Genomic DNA, 17,788 nt, shown 5'->3' with positions numbered 1-17,788 from the left:
ACAACGAACTTTGCACATTTTTTCCCACATATGAGGCCAATTTTTATCACTGTTCCGTTCAGGAAAACTGGCTTACTTTTAAGCAGAAACTAACCGAGCTAATACGCCTGTTCATCCCTAAAACTACCATCCGTGTAAACAGCCAAAAGCCATGGTTTAACAAAATATTGCACCGCCTAGACAACAAGAAAAAACGTTTATTCCGGAATGCCAAACTAAAAGGTGGCGCCCAAAACTGGGAGAAGTATTACGTAGCAGAAAAAGCTTATCTCACGGGAATCCGTAACGCCAAATTCACTTTCTTTAACAACGATTTGCCTAATATGTTAACTAATAACCCACGCAAGTTTTGGCAGATTATTAACCCCCAAGCAGCAGCTTCTACCACTCTTACTAATGACTCTGGAGAGGTTATTTCAGCAGCTGAATGTGCCGATGCTTTTAACAAGGCCTTTTCAACTGTCTTTACTAAAGAAGTTGACACTTGCTTACCCATGTTTTCATGTCTTATCACGTCTTCGATGCCTGAAATTAGCTTTTCTGTTAATGGTATATCATCCCTCATCGAAAAGACCAAGTTATCATTGGCATCCGGACTGGACGAAATTAATGCTAAAGTGTTAAAAAATATAGGTCACATTGCTTCCGCTTATCTTGTCTTATTATTTTCGCAATCTCTTTCTACAGGCATCATCCCAGAAGACTGGAAAGTGGGAAAGGTCGTTCCCATCTTCAAATCCGGTAACAAAAACTCACCTCTGAACTACCGACCAATTTCCTTGACTAGCGTACCTTGCAAACTCATGGAACACGTCATTTACTCTTACATCATGAATTTCCTCGACTCTCATAACTTCTTTCACCATTCTCAACATGGGTTTCGTAAGGGTTTCTCTTGCGAAACCCAGCTTGCCATCTTTGTTCATGACCTTCATGCTAACCTTGATGTTAACGTACAAACTGACTCCTTATTTCTTGACTTCGCGAAAGCTTTTGATAAAGTACCCCATAAACGCCTAATTTTAAAATTGTCCTTCTTAAACTTGCACCCGAATGTACTAAATTGGATAAAAGAATTCTTGACTAACCGTTCACAAGTAGTGTTTACAAACAACAAATTATCCAGCCCACTTCCAGTCTCATCGGGGGTGCCTCAAGGCTCTGTCCTCGGCCCTCTTCTGTTCCTAATATACATTAACGACCTTCCTTTGCATGTATCTTCTAATATCCGCATGTTTGCTGACGACTGCGTTATCTACCGAACCATTACTAGTCCATCTGACCATATCATCTTACAACAAGATCTCGACCACATACTACAATGGTGTGATGACTGGCTAATGTCCCTAAACCCTACTAAATGCAAGCTCATTCCCTTCACTCGTCGTAAAATTCCTCTTCACTTCACTTATAACATAGCTAACATCCCTGTTGAATCAGTAACCACTTATAAATACCTTGGAGTTACCTTATCTAACAATATGTCTTGGAACACGCACATTGCTAAAGTCACGTCATCAGCTAACAGAACTTTGGGTTTTTTAAAACGGCATTTACGTAACGCTCCGAGACACGTAAAACTACTTGCTTATAAATCATTAGTGAGGGCTAAGTTGGAGTACGCATCTCCCATCTGGAACCCACCCGAAGTAGGTCTCACTAATACCCTAGAATCCGTTCAAAATCGTGCTGCTAGATTCATTCATGCTTCATATTCATATGAGATCAGTGCTTCATCCCTCAAAGCCGAGTGTAATTTATCACCTTTATCCTGTCGCCGACGCATTGCAACCCTCTCTCTATTTCACAAGTTCTTTCACTCGCCGCTTAATTGCGCTCCTTACATTATCCCTGCAGCTCACATATCTCACCGCACTGGTCATTCCTTGCAAGTTTCTCGCCCACGTGCCCACACTAAAACATTTTCTGCTTCATTTTTTCCCAGAGCAGCAAAAGACTGGAACGGCCTTTCTCGAAACATCGCCATTATCACCTGCCCATCAAGCTTCATGCATAGCATATCAAATATAACATCGCACTGATCGGTATCAACAATATTCTGTCTAACAAAAAAAAAAAAACCCCATCCCTTATGTAATACCCCTCGGGGGTCTTTAAGGAAATAAAAATGAAATGAAATGAAATGAAATGAATGAAACATTTGAGAGCACTGTAGTCACGGCACGTGAGTGGGTCACCTGCAATATATTTTCTTTTTCATATCTCCCGGGCTTTCCTTAGGATCCAAAAAATGTGGCTACACAACAAGTGGGACATTGGGAACGGCTGAATTAGAGATTTCGTAGAACGTTCTACGACATTGCCACTGGATGTTTTGCCCTTCTGTTAATACTTGCGAAGCTTATAATAATCTTGGCTAATTATATTATTAGGTAGAATGCAAAACCTGCATTTCAAGTCCGCTTAGATTGCTTTGACATGTTTTTTTTTAACTTCAGCCGAAGTTCGCCCCGACACCTTGCATGAACGATTTGATAGACCTGTAAAAAAGAATGTGGCTTGCACCACGTAAAATAAATTGCTTAAATCCTACGGAATAATGCAAGCAACACAATGTCATTGTCTGTGCACTGTAACTACTTCAATCACGTACCTACCTTGTAGGCACACTAATCTTTACTCCAGCAAATTACGGTGAGTAGCTGATATAGTTCGAAACGGTCTGCATGCATCAACGCCATAAAGGTGGTGTGTTACAACTAAGAAAAATATAAAAAGCGTCGGGAAATTCAATGTGTATTGCAAATGCGCAATGACGAATTTAAAAGCTGATTTTATTAAATAGAATTTAATTTTGTAAAGCACGCACGAGAAATCTTCCGATTTAAAGCTCGTTACAGATTCCAGCTTTGTTCAAAATCTTACGTAAAAGTTTGAGCAATGCAATTATTGATTTGTCTAGAAACTCTGGTGGCACGCTGGTAAAGGCGTCTAGGATTCACGCCTCATGTTCTTCCATAGTACGGTGCTAGGTGCTGTTATAGACTTCTTGCTTCGCCAGCCTCGACAAAACATTGTACAGCGTCGTGCAGGGCAGCATGGTAGGGAGACATGTACATCAAGGCAGTCATATGAACTCCCGGCAAAGTGGTTGCCAAGTCACTGCCCGACAGGCCGCGCGAAATGGGGTGTTTTGGACTCTTCTATGTCACCTATGTTGTTAAACTGGAAAAACAAAGTCATATCCTTGTCTGGAGCATGAACAAATACCAATGTGCATTTATTGAACTCCGCAAATGAGATGGGCTGGCAACTTCAAATGCCTAACCGCAAGAAAACAAAATAAAAAAACAAATATCACATTCCGCTGATGATGCAAGCTTCCAAAGTGGCCTCCGGATAGTCTTCAGTGCGGTGCTAGCAGTTACCAAGCTTCACAAGCCAATCCGCGTGGCTAACGTGAAGGATAGCGCCGTCACTATCGATGACGTTTCGACCAATTTGGGGCATTCGCCGTTACCAAATAAGGATTATTGCAGCATAATCTACGGGACAACGCGACTGCATCAGTCATTCCGTTATGGTAATACGTCTTGTGCGCGTAAAAAGAATTGTTTGAAGAAAGAAGGATGAATCGTCTGTCGCCCAACGACACGCTCACGGGAATTCTCATGTTTAGACTTGTTGAGACCTACTGTTGAATAAAAGTCGCTGCATGGTTTCTAGCATCCGAGCCGATGAAGAGGCAGGTCGCTGATTACTTCTGCCGGCATAAGGTTTGGATCCTGATGTTAATAAACGAACAATGTCAACTCTTAACAGTTGTTGCGCTGACAGATGTTATACCCATCATGCGCATCCTCTCACGATTGTTGCATGCGTACTACGGGGTGCCGCATTTTATGCATGCATGCTCGAGGAGCACGTTCGCGAACGGCAAGCCTGGCATCGCTGTATGCCGTCGCCTAGATAAAGAAATTCTCGACTGTTTGGTTCACAATGATTTAGTTTTTGATAAATAAATGCAAAAGTGTTAACCTGATCCCAAATATAAGATAGATGTCGACTTTCTAGGCACGGGGTGCTAATAGAGACATAAGCTATCAACAAAACAAATTTCTGGCTCTGAGACATACTTTCTATTGACAAACGATCTAATTGCTGCGGTCGTGTGACTATTTATTATCCGCCATGAATAACCTTTACTTTATTTTACTATGAGCGCTTGCAAAAAACACAATTTGCAGCTCGCAACAGACAACATGTGATCCAAAACGTTATTCATCAAGAACGCATATAAAAGTTTGTTTTAATGTTATATCAACGCTTTCAGGGATTAGTAATTTGCAGTAGGCCTTACTTCAAGTAATGAGATGCACTCCTTAGTGTCGGGTAGTGCAAAATCAAGGAATAGTTGATACTCATCTCACAATCAGCCCTGCGGTAAAAATCGACGCGCTGCTCCCACCAAAAAGCAAACATGAAAGTGTGACTTGCAGCTCCTTGTCCACGCGTCTTCAGCAGGACTGCAGTGATTTAAACTATTAGCAGCAAAGTCCACTGTGTCGCCACTATAGTGATTTCAATTGACGCGTACTAGTCAACGGCATGACAGCTCTTCGTGAGTGCACAAAACCATCTCAACTTGCGCTCATTTTACTTCGAAGGATGTATAAGCCATTCGCATGTTTTATCGCTGCGTTAAAATGTGAGTTTCACAACTTGTACTCTCTTTGTAAATGCGGAATGGGTGTGGCAACGACTACTAAGTTTTTAGTGAGTTTATTTGTGCGATGAAATAGCAATAAGAGGAAGCTGTGCTTACTCTGCTATAAATCCTTTGGCCAACGAGTGGAATGTGACCAACGGAGTCCGGGCGTAGGGGGGGTCCATTTCATTCATCACTGCTCTGACGCTGCGGAAAGGGCGGTCCTTGCAATAAAAATTGTCCTGAAAAACCTGTAAAAAATGCAGGCAGGCTGACAAAATGCGTAATATTTCGCGTACTTTGCTACGACGATTTGTCCACAAGGTGGGTGCTGCCTTGTACTTTACGGGCTTTTGACTTTTTTTATGAAATTCAGGCAAATACAGACGGATTTTACATCGACCAACTCTCCCGATTCGTACTGGATATTTCCGAATGCCAACCAATATCGCGACCCTACGGACGTCGCCATAGATGTCCGGAAAACCTGTCCCATTCCCACCGTGAAAAGAACACGTCAAAATAATTAATATAAAACGCGTCATGCTACACAGCCGCCTCACAACTGCCTTTATGCGCTAGGTAGAAAGTAAGATTTAAATTCAAGCCTTTTGCGTATAGGCAGCGTAGGCCTAAGTCGGTTCGGTTCAGGCAAGACATGCAGCGAGCTGTGCGCGTAGGAAAGAGGTCTAATATGCATTTTATAACTGCTGCTTCCGGGAGATAGCAGGGATGCTATCTCACTGAATTACTGAGAGGACATCCACGCCAAAAAGGTTTCGAACTCTCACGGCGAACAGTAATACAATAATAAGAGAACTTAATATAGGAAGAACATTATGCAGTTACAACAACGTCATGATGCTTAAAGGTCATGAGTGCACAGTGCTTCACTTAATCACGCAGATCTTCAAAAAGACTCATTGATTTCTTGGGATATTCATTGATAGAGATCTCCCATGCAAATGACCCACTGCAGATGACCCACTTGAAACGGCGTCTGACAACCATCTCCTAGCTTTTCAAATTGCTGGGGGGAGAGACTTGGGGAATGTCAGTTCATGTAATGTTGGAACTGTACAAGGCTCTTTTTCTGGGCTTCTTGAGATACAGTTTGCCCGTGCTGACTAACACTTGCCAGGCAAATCTTCGTGCTCTACAGGCTATACAAGCCCGGGCTCTCAGGGTTCGTCTTGGTTTGCCAAAATGCACATCAACAGTGCCGACTATTGCTATCGCCCGGGACCAACCCATACAAGCACATATTGCGGTGGATGTATTGAGAGTGCACATTAGGCAGTTTGCCCGTGCCTGTTGCCATCATCTGGCAGCACTTCCATCAGAAAGGCCGCAGGGATGATTTTGTGCTACAATTTCGGGTTATTATACCCGCCTTCCACCAGGCTTCACCCCCGCAACCAAGCCATCGATTCCTCCATGGTGTTTGGCTCGACCTGTAGTGCACCTGACCATGCCAGGAATCAGGAAAACATTTGAGCTGTCATCAGCTGCTCTTAAACAACTAACTGTGCTCCTTTTGCGCGAGAGGTACGCCGGCTGCGTGCATACTTATACTGACCGATCGGCAACTCCGCAGTGTTCCTTTGGAGCCGTGGTTTTTGGAGCTCTTTGCGCTGCACTTCGTCTTGTCAGCCAAGAACAACCTCGTAGATGGTCAATATTCAGTGACTCGAAGGCAGCACTGCAGTCTTTGCTATCAGCCCTGCAGCGTGGACCACACGAACAGCTGGTATTCTAGATTAGAGAACTAATCCATACCTTGACTGAGAAAGAACACCACTTGACCATTCAGTGGCTTGCCAGTCACTGCGGTGTCATTGGGAAGGAACACGGCGATAACACTGCTCGGCTGGCTCTTCAAGGCGACGAAAAGGAGCCGATACCCTTATCAAGGACAGATTCCGCTAGAAAACTTCGAATGCTCACCCGTGATATCACGTTCTCTTTGTGGAATGCAGGAATTTTACAAACCAACCGGCTGCACACCCTAGACTACTCTCTAAGCCTTTGCATTCCAGCTGGCCTCTGCCATCACGAAGTTACCCTTCTTTGTCTGCTTTGTAGAATATGGCTTGGGGTGGTCTTCACTAAGTTCTTTGGATTCCGAATCGGATGGGCTGACGACGCCTCGTGTGATGACTGTGGTAGCGAGGAGACTCTTTAACACCTCCTCTATGACTGTTTTCACTACAATTTACAGAGACGATCGCTCGAAATTGCGATAGCGCCATTCGACCAAAGAGCTCTAACAGATGAACCTATTTTAGAATGCCGAAATCACAAAACCATCGCAGCGGATGGCGAGGAGGGCACTTTTGCGCTTTTTAAGGGCAACAGAAGTGGACAAGCGGCTGTAGCCTGACCAGATGTTTATAGGGCTGCAAGAGCTACTGTGCTGTGTGGTGACAGTATACGGTGACTATATTTGACTGTGATTGCATGTGTATGCTCCTTTCTTTGTTTATGCTATCACTTTACCTCCTCCCCTCTCTCGCCAGCGTAGGGCAGCAAACCGCATCTACTCATCTGGTTAACGTCACTGCCTTTCCCCTTTCTTTTGTCTCTCTCTCTCTCTCTCGAAAGGCTCTTCGAGTGGCTTCTACAAGCGGCGTTTATAAAGATCGTATTATTAGCATGAAGGGACAGGGACAAAGAAATGAAACTTGAGTGGAAGTTTATCCTTTCTTTACGTTATCTCCTACCAAAGTGGACAACTTCTGCCAACAATGGATGAACTTCCGCAGGCCATCGCCGTAGAGCTCCTCATTGTTGAAGTTCAGGAAGAGCTCGGCCAGAGTGATCACTTCCTCGTCATGCCAAAAACGTTTCCTAGGCAATGTGCTGTTTATGCGAGGGAAGATTAAGTAGTCACTTGGTGCTAGTTCAGGTGAATAGGATGGGTGGGGCAAAATTTCGTAGCCTGTGGAGGCTGCATGTTTCACCGTCACCTGGGTCGAGTGATCCGGTGCATTGTCCTGGAGCAAATGGGTGCTTTTCGTGAGCTTTCCTCTGCGCTTCTCCTTGATGGCACCTTGCAATTTGATGAGAGGCTCACAAAAGCACTTTTCTATAACAGTTTGGCTTTTTGGGGCATAATATATGAGAAGAGCACCATGGTAGTCTCAGAAGACGCTTAGCCTGACCTTGCCTGATGAAGGCACAACCTTGGCCTTTTTTGTCTGGGTGAGTTACCGTGCATCCATTGTTTGCATTGAAGTTTAGTTTCTAGGTCATAATTGTTCGCCCAACACTCACCAACGTTTATCAGGTGATCAAAAAAGTCGCGCGAGTCGCTTTCGCAAACTTCATCGTTTTTACAGCTGCTTCCTTCCTGAAGTCTTTTTGTGTTGGTGTCAGAAAACGCAGAATCGAGCGCGCGGCAACATTCGTCATTTGCAGCTTGTTTTGATGTATGTTGTGCACATAGCCTGCACTGAAAAGAACAGACTCATGCGCTAGTCGGTACTGCATAACTTGAGGTTAAGAGCAAGAGAGCACGTCGGAGAATGGAAAGGACCGAAGGCACAGGATGCCGTACCATGGTATATATTTGTTAACCAGGTGCAATAAAAACAGTTGTTAGTACCACTGTGTCTTCGTCCCCTTGTTTCCCTACGTACTCTGTGGCGCTCAAGTCGTGCACTGAAGTTAACTTGTTCTACTTGTCTTTCAACAGTCAGCCACCGGTCAACGTGCACTAGAACCTCCACTTGCGCAACAATCCGTGGCTCAACATCGAGCGATGGGTGGCCACTTCGTTCTTCGTCGTCCAGGCGTGTTTAACCGCACTGAAATCGTCTGCGCTGTTTGACAACAGTGTCATAAGCTGGCACATTGCCATCTTACACCGACACCAGCTCGGCATAAATCTTGGTATCTTGTTCCTTGAAATACAGAAAGCGGATTGCTGCACGTGTTTAAACTTTCCCCGTGAGTGCTGCCCTATATGCTTTGTTACCCTAGCGGTGTTGCGCGGTATTATAAAGAACACAAGTTTTATGTTGCTTTAAAACTAGATAGACGCTTACTCATTTTAGTGCCTATTCTATACGCCTTTTACGAATAAATGACAGTGATTATTGTAACGCCTTGTTTGAGGCGAAATGAAAGGGAATAGGAAGACGTATTTTTTTGATGCGGAGCGCAGAACGAAACCGGTGCTGGACTGTTTTTTTCCTGGCTCGTCCATCTCCCATCTATTACCTGTAAATAAACACGCCTCGTCCGTGACATTTTTTGTGGTGGAAGCGCTGGGTACTCAACCAAGCAGTACGGTTCTACAACCACCTGATCTACGGCGAAGCCGTGGCCTTGCTGGCCTGCCCCCGGTTGACACTGGTGGCTGAGATGTCTCGCGGTGAAGACGGAACCCAGAATGTCCTAGTTCCGGCAGCTGCAGCCCCTGCCCTGGTTACAGCGACCCCTTCGGTACCTGCCTCATCCGCGGCTGGTCCCTGGCAGCGTCAGTGCCTGATAGAGCCTCGCACACTCGGAGGCAAATCTGGCGAGGACGGGCATGAGTGGCTCACACACTACAAACAGGTGACTAACCATTGCCATTGTGATGCGGTAAGTCAGCTGTTCAACGGACATGGCGCTTGTATGGTTTGACAACCATGAGGGCACCCTCAGGACGTGGCATCGGTTCGTGTCGGAAATGACGGAATGTTTTGAGGAGTCAGTCGCGAAGAGCAAGCAGGCTGAACAAACGCTGCTGCAAAAAGCCCAATCCCACGCGAGACGCGCTCGACGTATATTGAGGCTGAATTGAAGCTCTGCAGGACCGCCAACCCCCCCACGTCAGAGGAAGATATATAAGGTCAGCCACCTCTTCAAGTGAATTGCCGAGGATGTATATCACTTTCTCATCGGTAAAGAGAACCTTGGTACCGTGGCTGACGTCACGCGACATTGTCGTACGTTCCAGACCCTGTAGATAAGGCGCATGACGCCCAAATTTGGCGGGTTACCGAATGTGACTACCGTTACAAGTGTTGACGACTACACGTCCTTTGATCTCGCGTCTACAATGCGGGATATTGCACGGGAAGAACTCACCCAACACGCGCACTCGACACCTTATGATCCTGCCCCAATTCCGGGTCCCTCTAATCATGTTTCTATCGCTGAAACTGGCGTCTAGGGCTACACGTACACTTCTCACTCGCCACCGAGGCCGCAGCGCAATCACTACCCAGAGTCGAGGTACGAACACCGCTTCAGCTATCCTCGTCAGCAGGCCGATACACAGCAGGAGCCGCGTGAAGATGCGCTTGCTGGCCAGCGCCGCGACAAAGCTTTTCAGGAGTACAATGCATATCGCCAACCTCCCGTGTGTTCTTGTTGTGCTAACGGGCACATACCTCGATTCTGTCGTCGGCGCAGAGAAACATCACGATACGATCCGCCATCAACGTTTCTTCGAGCCGGCAATGGTCACAACAACAATCCCTGGTCCGCCCATTCTAGGAGCATCTCACGACAAGCGAGTCGGCGCAATAGTTAACCCGCTTTTGATCATTGTTAGACACCGCCGTCAGCCCAACTGCGCCGCTCGCCTTCACCACGACGGTGGCTGTCAGAACCTCCACCGCCGGGAAGCTAGCCGGCGCGGCCGATTGAGGTGAGGTCGCACAAAATGATTTAACCCAGATGCCTCCGCCAGTTATGATGCTTAGGAACAAAATACCCGTAATGATAGATGGAGTACGTGTAACAACATTAGTGGACACTGGTGGAACCATTTATGTTATGAGTCGTTCCTTCATTGATCGCATTGGCCGCAAAGTTATCTTTTCTTGGCACAAATGTAAAAGATTTCGTGGTATCGGCGGGGAAATGCTTCACCCTGTCGGAGTTTGGGTTGTTGACGTCTTGTTAGCCAGAAAGGTGTTCCCAACTGAGTTCCTCGTTCTACAGCGGCGTACACGCGAAGATATTCTCGGTATTGACTTTATCCAAGGGTGTGGTGCTTTCGTCGACTGTGGCGTCGGTGAACTTTCAGTCATCAGTGAAGTTGTTCCTGCCCTCGGTGACGACTTGCCACCCGCGGAAGACAAGCTGGTTGTTTCCGATGAACTGACAGTGCCACCATCGTCCGTGCGGCCAATTGTCGTGTTCACTTCCACCATCGTTCAACCTCTCACTGGTCAGTGTGCTAAGAAAGACATCTTAGTGCCTCGCTGTATTCTGTCGATTAACAACCGAGCCACGTTTTTGTGGGGATTTAACTGTTCGCCAGTGCCTGTTATACTTCCTCGAGGAATGAAGCTAGCCGTCTTTGATGATGCCATCTGAAATCCTATCGCTGCCGTTAACGACGAAAAAGGTCGAAAACGCTTGACCGTTTATGAATGCAGTTGCTCCAATGAGTCTCAGATTATGAGCATGGTTAGTAAGAACCTACGGTCACACGAACGACATAAATTGGCCGAGCTAATGGAAAGACATGCTTCTGTGTTTGACTTCTGCGAAAAGGAGAATGGGCCATTTTTGCTCTCTACTCGAGCTCAGAACATGATCGATACAAGCTCTGCTCACCCAGTCCAGCAAGAACTTTACCGAGTGTCCACATCGGAGCGGAAAGTTATTGCTGAACAAGTTCAAGATATTGGCGCATTATAGCCTGCACGGCTGCTGCGCCATAAAAATTCCAAATCATCATCATCAGTTCAGGATATGCTGCAGATGGGCGTTACAGAAGAATCGTGCAGCGCGTGGGCAGAAGCTGTCACTTTGGTTGAGAAGAAAGACGGCTCTTGGAGGTTTTGCGTTGATTATAGACGATTAAACACCGTCAAACAAAAAAATATGTGTATCCATTGCTTCGGATGGACGATTTCAATGACTGCTTGCATTCGGCTTCCTGCTTTTCTTCACTAGATCTATGATCGGGTATTCCCAGATCCTTATGCACGCTGGTGACAAGAAGACTGCATTCGTGACGCCCGATGGTCTGTATAATTTTAATCTTGTGCCGTTTAGGCTTTGCAATGATCGCGCTACTTTCCAAAGATTTATTGACTCAATTTTCCGCGTTCTGAAATGGGAGGGACGTTTGTAATAATAATGATATTTGGGGTTTTACGTGCCAAAACCACTTTCTGATTATGAGGCACGCCGTAGTGGAGGACTCCGGAAATTTTGACCACCTGGGGTTCTTTAACGTGCACCAAAAATCTAAGCACACGGGTGTTTTCGCATTTCGCCCCCATCGAAATGCGGCCGCCGTGGCCGGGATTCGATCCCGCGACCTCGTGCTCAGCAGCCCAACACCATAGCCACTGAGCAACCACGGCGGGTAGGGACGTTTGTGCTATCTAAAATACGTTGTCATTTTAGGATGTACTTTCGAAGAGCAGAACGCAGGTTTAGGCCTCATTTTAGACTGCGTTCAAAAGGCCGGCTTGGTTTTGAATTCTATGAAGTGCCGGTTTGGCGAACGACAAGCATTAGTCCTTGGTCACCTGGTTGACAAAGATGGTGTCAGGCCAGACCTCCGAAAAATAGAAGCAGTCAATGCCTCTAAGCCACCTCAGACACTAAAAGAACTCCGCAGCTTTTAGGAATTGTGCTCCTACTTCCGACGGTTCCTGCCGATTCGCGGACATCGCATCGAAGAAGTCCCTTGCGAAAAGACAGTCCATAGGAGTGGGCACATGAATGCGACGCGGCATTCTCTCAAGTTTCTGCTGACATCAGATTCATTCTTCGTCACTTCGATCCGTCTGCTCCTACTGAAGAGCACAGTGACATTCTCAGTGTCATGCATGATGATCCGACGTCAGGCCATCTTGGATTCATTCGCACCTTACATTGAGACACAGGAGTGACTTTACTGGCTTTAGATGCGACGTTCTATTAAACAATACGTGTCGAGCTGCGGCAAGTGCCAGCGCCACAAGCGACTTAAGTGTGCTCCACGAGACCTTCTTTTTATTTTTTTTATTCATATACCCTAAGGGCCCATTCGGGCATTACATAGGGGGGGGGGGGGGGGGGGGGGGGAGCCAGTTACAATTGGAAACATGTAGAAAAAGAACATTGGTAAGATACAGTGACAGTGACATAATTATATACAGAAAGAATAACATACGCAAGTAGGCACTCAACACAGAAATAATCACACATTTAGGAAAACCTTCAACTTCTTAACAAAAATATCATGGTTAATGGCAGATACAATGTCCCTCGGTAGTCTATTCCAATGATATATTGCCAAAAGTAATGGTGAATGACGGTACAGATTAGTGTGAGCAAAAAGAGGTTGCACTTTAAATGGGTGATCAAAACGCTGAAAAATAGTATGAGCTGCATTGATGTAAGATTCGCGGAACGGGGATCTACTATGATAAAGCGCGTGAAAATGTGATAACAATGTTATTAGTCGGCGGTTTTGAAGAGAGGGCAATGAAAGTGATTCCTTGATGTCCGTAACACTGTAGTTTCGCGAGTATTTTTTTGTGATATATCTTGCTGCTTTATTTTGTAATGCTTCGAGCTGATCGATCAGATAGGTCTGATGCGGATTCCAAATAATGGATGCGTACTCTACCTTGGAACGAACAAGCGTAGTGTATGCCAATAACTTAGTAGCAGAGTTCGCCAAGTATAAGTTGCGTTTAATGAAGCCGAGTGTTTTGGATGCCTTACTGGTTATGGTATTAATGTGCTCGTTCCAAGATAAATCAGAGGATAAATGAACTCCGAGATATTTAAATGTGGATACTTTCTCAACAGGGATTCCCTGAATCGTGTAATAGCTTAATTCTGGATTATGTGTTCTCGTGAACGTCATGGCCTTAGTTTTAGAAACGTTAATTTCCATTTGCCACTGGCAACACCAAAATGCGAGTTTGTCGAGGTCTACCTGTAATGAGTTCTTGTCTTCCGCGTTACTCATTTGTCTGTAGATGATACAGTCGTCTGCAAATAACCTTATGGTAGAAGATAAAGTGTTTCCTATGTCGTTAATATAGATCAGAAATAATATTGGACCCAGGACCGAACCCTGCGGTACACCGGATTTTACATGCGAAAGTGAAGATGAGTACCCATTCACGTAGACTGATTGACTTCGGTTGGTTAAAAAATTAGCTATCCAATTTGTAATCCTACTGTTTATGTTAAGATTCGTTAGCTTCATTAATAAGCGGATGTGCGGAACTTTGTCAAATGCTTTTGCAAAATCAATAAATATAGCATCTATTTTTAGTCCACCATGAACGGCTTCGTGGAGGTCAGTTACCAATTCGAATAGTTGGGTTTCACAGGAACGACCACGAAGGAAACCATGCTGATTGCTATCGAAGAAATTGTGATCTGATAGAAATTTCATGACGTTGGATGATATGATGTGCTCTAGTAATTTACAACAGATGCTTGTTAATGATATGGGCCTGTAGTTTGAGACTAAGTAGGGATCACCAGACTTAAAAATGGGGATCACACGGGCACACCTCCAGGCGTCAGGCACGCATCCTGTATTAATTGTAGCGTCCTGTAGCGCCGCCTACAACACCTTTCGAGCGAATTGGTATCGACCTGCTAAGGCCATTTCCACGATATTTGAACACTGATCGCTGGGTCATCGTCTGTGTAGATCACCTCACTAGATAAGCGGAAACCGTTGCGATATCTTCGTCTACAGCTGCTTGCGTCCTTGCCTTCTTGTTACGCTACGTAATTTTTCGCCACGGTCCGCCTTCTGTAATCATCAGCGACCGTGGTCGCCAACTCGTCGCCGACACCGTGGAAGAACTGCTTAGACCCTGTCACTTAACACCATATTATCCCCAGATGAATGGCCTTGTCGAACGTGTACCATCCGCCCCCTGACGAACATGCTGGCTTGTATGTATCATGCAATCTCAAGAACTCGGATGACACGTTAGCATTTATCGCTTACGTCTACAATACAGCAAAACACGAAACCAAAGAGTTCACACCTTTCTTCCTGCTCTACGCTCGGGCAGCGCGCACCGGTCTCAATACCATTTTCCCTTTTACGCTCCATGCAGAGGACTCAGTTGCCGAAACTTTGTGCCGTGCTGAACAAGTTCGACAAATTGCTCGTCTGCGTACATTGGCATCACAAGATCGCCCCAAAGAGCAGTATGACCGGGGCCCCACCACTCGGTTTAATTCGAAAAAGGTGACTTGGTGTGGCTGTAAATGCCTCAGCGCGCACGCTGGTTATGCCAAAAGTTCTTGGCTCGGTTTCCCGGCCCCTTCACAGTAATTGACAGCATGAGTGATTTACCGTATGTAGGCGCCCCTGTAAGGTCACCAGGACTCCGCTCTAGCGCTACTCAACTTGCGCACGTTACACGCTTCAAGCGATATCACACATCAATGAGCCCTAACTCCCGAGCTGGGCTTCGTCTGCGAAACGGCGAATGTAACACCTTGGTTGAGGCGAAAGGAAGAGGTAGAGCACGACGGATCTTTTTGGTGTGGAGCGCAGTGCGAAACACGCGCTGGATTCTTTTTCCTGGACTCATCCATCTCATCCATCGTCTTTAAATAAACACGCCTCGTCCGTAACAATATGAACATTATGATCGCCTCTCCTACTGAAAGTCGTCGCCAGAGGGCTGCGGTGGGATGCATTGTGTTTCCAGCTTAGTGAAAGAAGCTGTGTTTCTGTGAGCTGTCAGATTTATGGAAGTGTACTTTTTGAATGGTTTTATCAATATATTGCTAAGGTGATTAAAGTCTAGCCACGCCTAGAGCGTTCAGGTATCACAATTCCCCTAATAACTACCGTGCCTATCATTACCCCCACTGTACTCGATAATAGCATTTATTGTACCTTCACGACAATAAAACGTCGCTAAACGGGTACATTGAATCAGCCTATTTTTGCATTGTAGTGTTAGCATTATTGGACATTTCAGTGCCAGGGTAAAAATGCAGTTGTGTTAGAGGAATGAATAAACCACAAAGAGTGCAACCCCGTAAAAGACGAGTCACAGGCTGTTACCGAGACGGCATCTAGTGTTTCTCTTTTAGAAATTGACACATTGGTACACTACGCAAATGTCACTTTTATTATATAAAGGAACATTTACATCAATGCGACAGTAACGCATCAATGTCTTTAGCGTGTCGCATCCATGCAAACGGGAAGGATACGCTATGAACACGCATCATCCGCCAGACGCAGCTTTAGGGATCCCTGAACACGACCCTCGAAGGTTTCAGTTAGTTACTGGAAGCGCAAAAGTACAGCTACGGAGAGTATTGCTGCCTTAATTCTTGAAAAAGGTCCGTTATTAAAGGAAACACGATAAATTTTTGTATATTGATAGCCTGCTGTCAAGACACGAGCTTCACCGCTAACGTAACACTCTGGCTTACCCTCAAGTAAAGTCAGCAAGCGATAGTCATTCTATGCCTTTTTCCTTGAATAGCTCAGGGAGCGAGTGCATTTTAGGTCAGCAGCACCGCCTCAATGTCCTTTTAATGCGGTTGCATCCTTCGCCCACTTCAGGCAGTTCGAGTCTGGTTATGTATCGAGCATTTGACGCCACCCGAGTGACCTAAGTTGTCTAGTGGATTGAGTCACTACATGTGTGCTCGCGGTGGTGATGCCGTCATCATTCTAACTTCGTCAACCGACTTTCGTCATGCCGCCTTCGTGAAGCCATCGTCGTCATATAGTCGCCATTCCATTGACGATGGTAGGTCGGTGGCATGATGCTATCATTTCAGAAACATCATCCCATTGTCGTCACTGTCATAAAAGCTTCGTCGTTTAATCTACTTATTGCTTCTTCCTCACAGCTTCGTAATTATGATGTCGTTATTCAACCATGAATGTCACCGTTGTCATGCCATCGTTATCACTGTGCCGTCGTTATGCATTCGTTGACATACAGTCATCGTGGGCTTTTCAGATTCGTCATCAATCGTTATGACGCCGTCGTACTGAGGCTATCGTCGTCATTCCGTTGCCTTCACGTGTTCGCCGTCGCGCTGTCGTTGTTATACCATCGTCATCAATTCAAAAAAAATTAAATTACGGGGTTTTACGTGCCAAAACCACTTTCTGATATAAGGCACGCCGTAGTGGAGGACTCCGGAAATTTCGACCACCTGGGGTTCTTTAACATGTACCTAAATCTAGGTACACAGGTGTTTTCGCATTTCGCCCCCATCGAAATTCGATCCGATCCCGCGACCTCGTACTCAGCAGCCCAACACCATAGCCACTGAGCAACTACGGCGGGTATGTCATCAATTGAGAACCGCCATCTAATTGTCGACATGCCATTATCGTCATACTGGCTTCGTCCTTTCACCTACGTAATTCCTTGTTCGTGATCGTGTCGTCGTGATCCAATTATGGGTATGGCCGACCCTGCTGAGCGAGCGTCATAGCAGAGGCCTGGTCCCGCACACAGTGTATGTCCCTTATAACGATATAATGAAATTTTAGAATTAGAAATAGGTTGAAATAAAGAAAATTAGAAATAAAAAATTTTTGAAATTTAGAAGGAAGGAAGATGAAGTGTCTGCGAGCCAGAACGCTATTTCTCTAGCTCAGCTGTTTTTTTTTTCTTATTTCTGCGTACATCTTTGGAGAGCCGGCATGGTTCGTGGTGCGGATGCAAGTTGACGTCCCCGTGCCTCTGCCGGGAATGGCGACTTCAGCGGCGGCTGCGTCTAGGAAGCGGACCGGCCTCCAGAGCGACACCGACGGCGATGGCACCAGCATCTACTCGCTCAGCAGTGAGGACTTCTCCGATGAAGCGTTCGAGCTTGTGCGGAGCCGCAAGGTGAAACGAAGACGCACCACCAGGGCATACATGTCTTCGACCACGCCAACGGTAGGACCAACTGAGAATACCGCCGTCAGTACGATTCTATTTGTACCAGAACTCGCTACCGACAACTGAGGCGACTCAACAGACAGTCCGTATCGCTGCAACTTCAAGCGTTGGCGCCAAATCAGATAGCAGAGTTAGAGTGAACACACGAAAAAATTTGTTGGCTATCGACGTCACACATTAGACTGCGCTGAGAAATTTGACTACAGTTACAGAACTAGGTGGCGTTAAGCTCCACTCGTACATCCCCCAGAACAGTGGTTCA

General features: G+C 45.8%; 1 protein-coding gene across 1 annotated transcript in view; it reads right to left on the bottom strand.

Annotated features, from left to right (window-relative positions):
* Positions 1 to 9,101: 9,101 nt before the first annotated feature.
* Positions 9,102 to 17,788, bottom strand: part of LOC142574934 (alanine aminotransferase 2-like) — a 95,384-nt gene continuing 86,697 nt past the window's right edge. Inside the window, exon 8 of the mRNA XM_075683922.1 lies at positions 9,102 to 9,191. Coding sequence (XP_075540037.1) covers positions 9,102 to 9,191 — 90 coding nt within the window. The remainder of the gene's footprint in view (positions 9,192 to 17,788) is intronic.

Source organism: Dermacentor variabilis, chromosome 3, assembly GCF_050947875.1.
Source record: "Dermacentor variabilis isolate Ectoservices chromosome 3, ASM5094787v1, whole genome shotgun sequence".
NCBI classification, from domain to species: Eukaryota; Metazoa; Arthropoda; class Arachnida; order Ixodida; family Ixodidae; genus Dermacentor; species Dermacentor variabilis.
The sequence above is the reverse complement of the archived record's forward strand: the minus strand, read 5'-3'. Positions and strand labels throughout refer to the sequence as shown.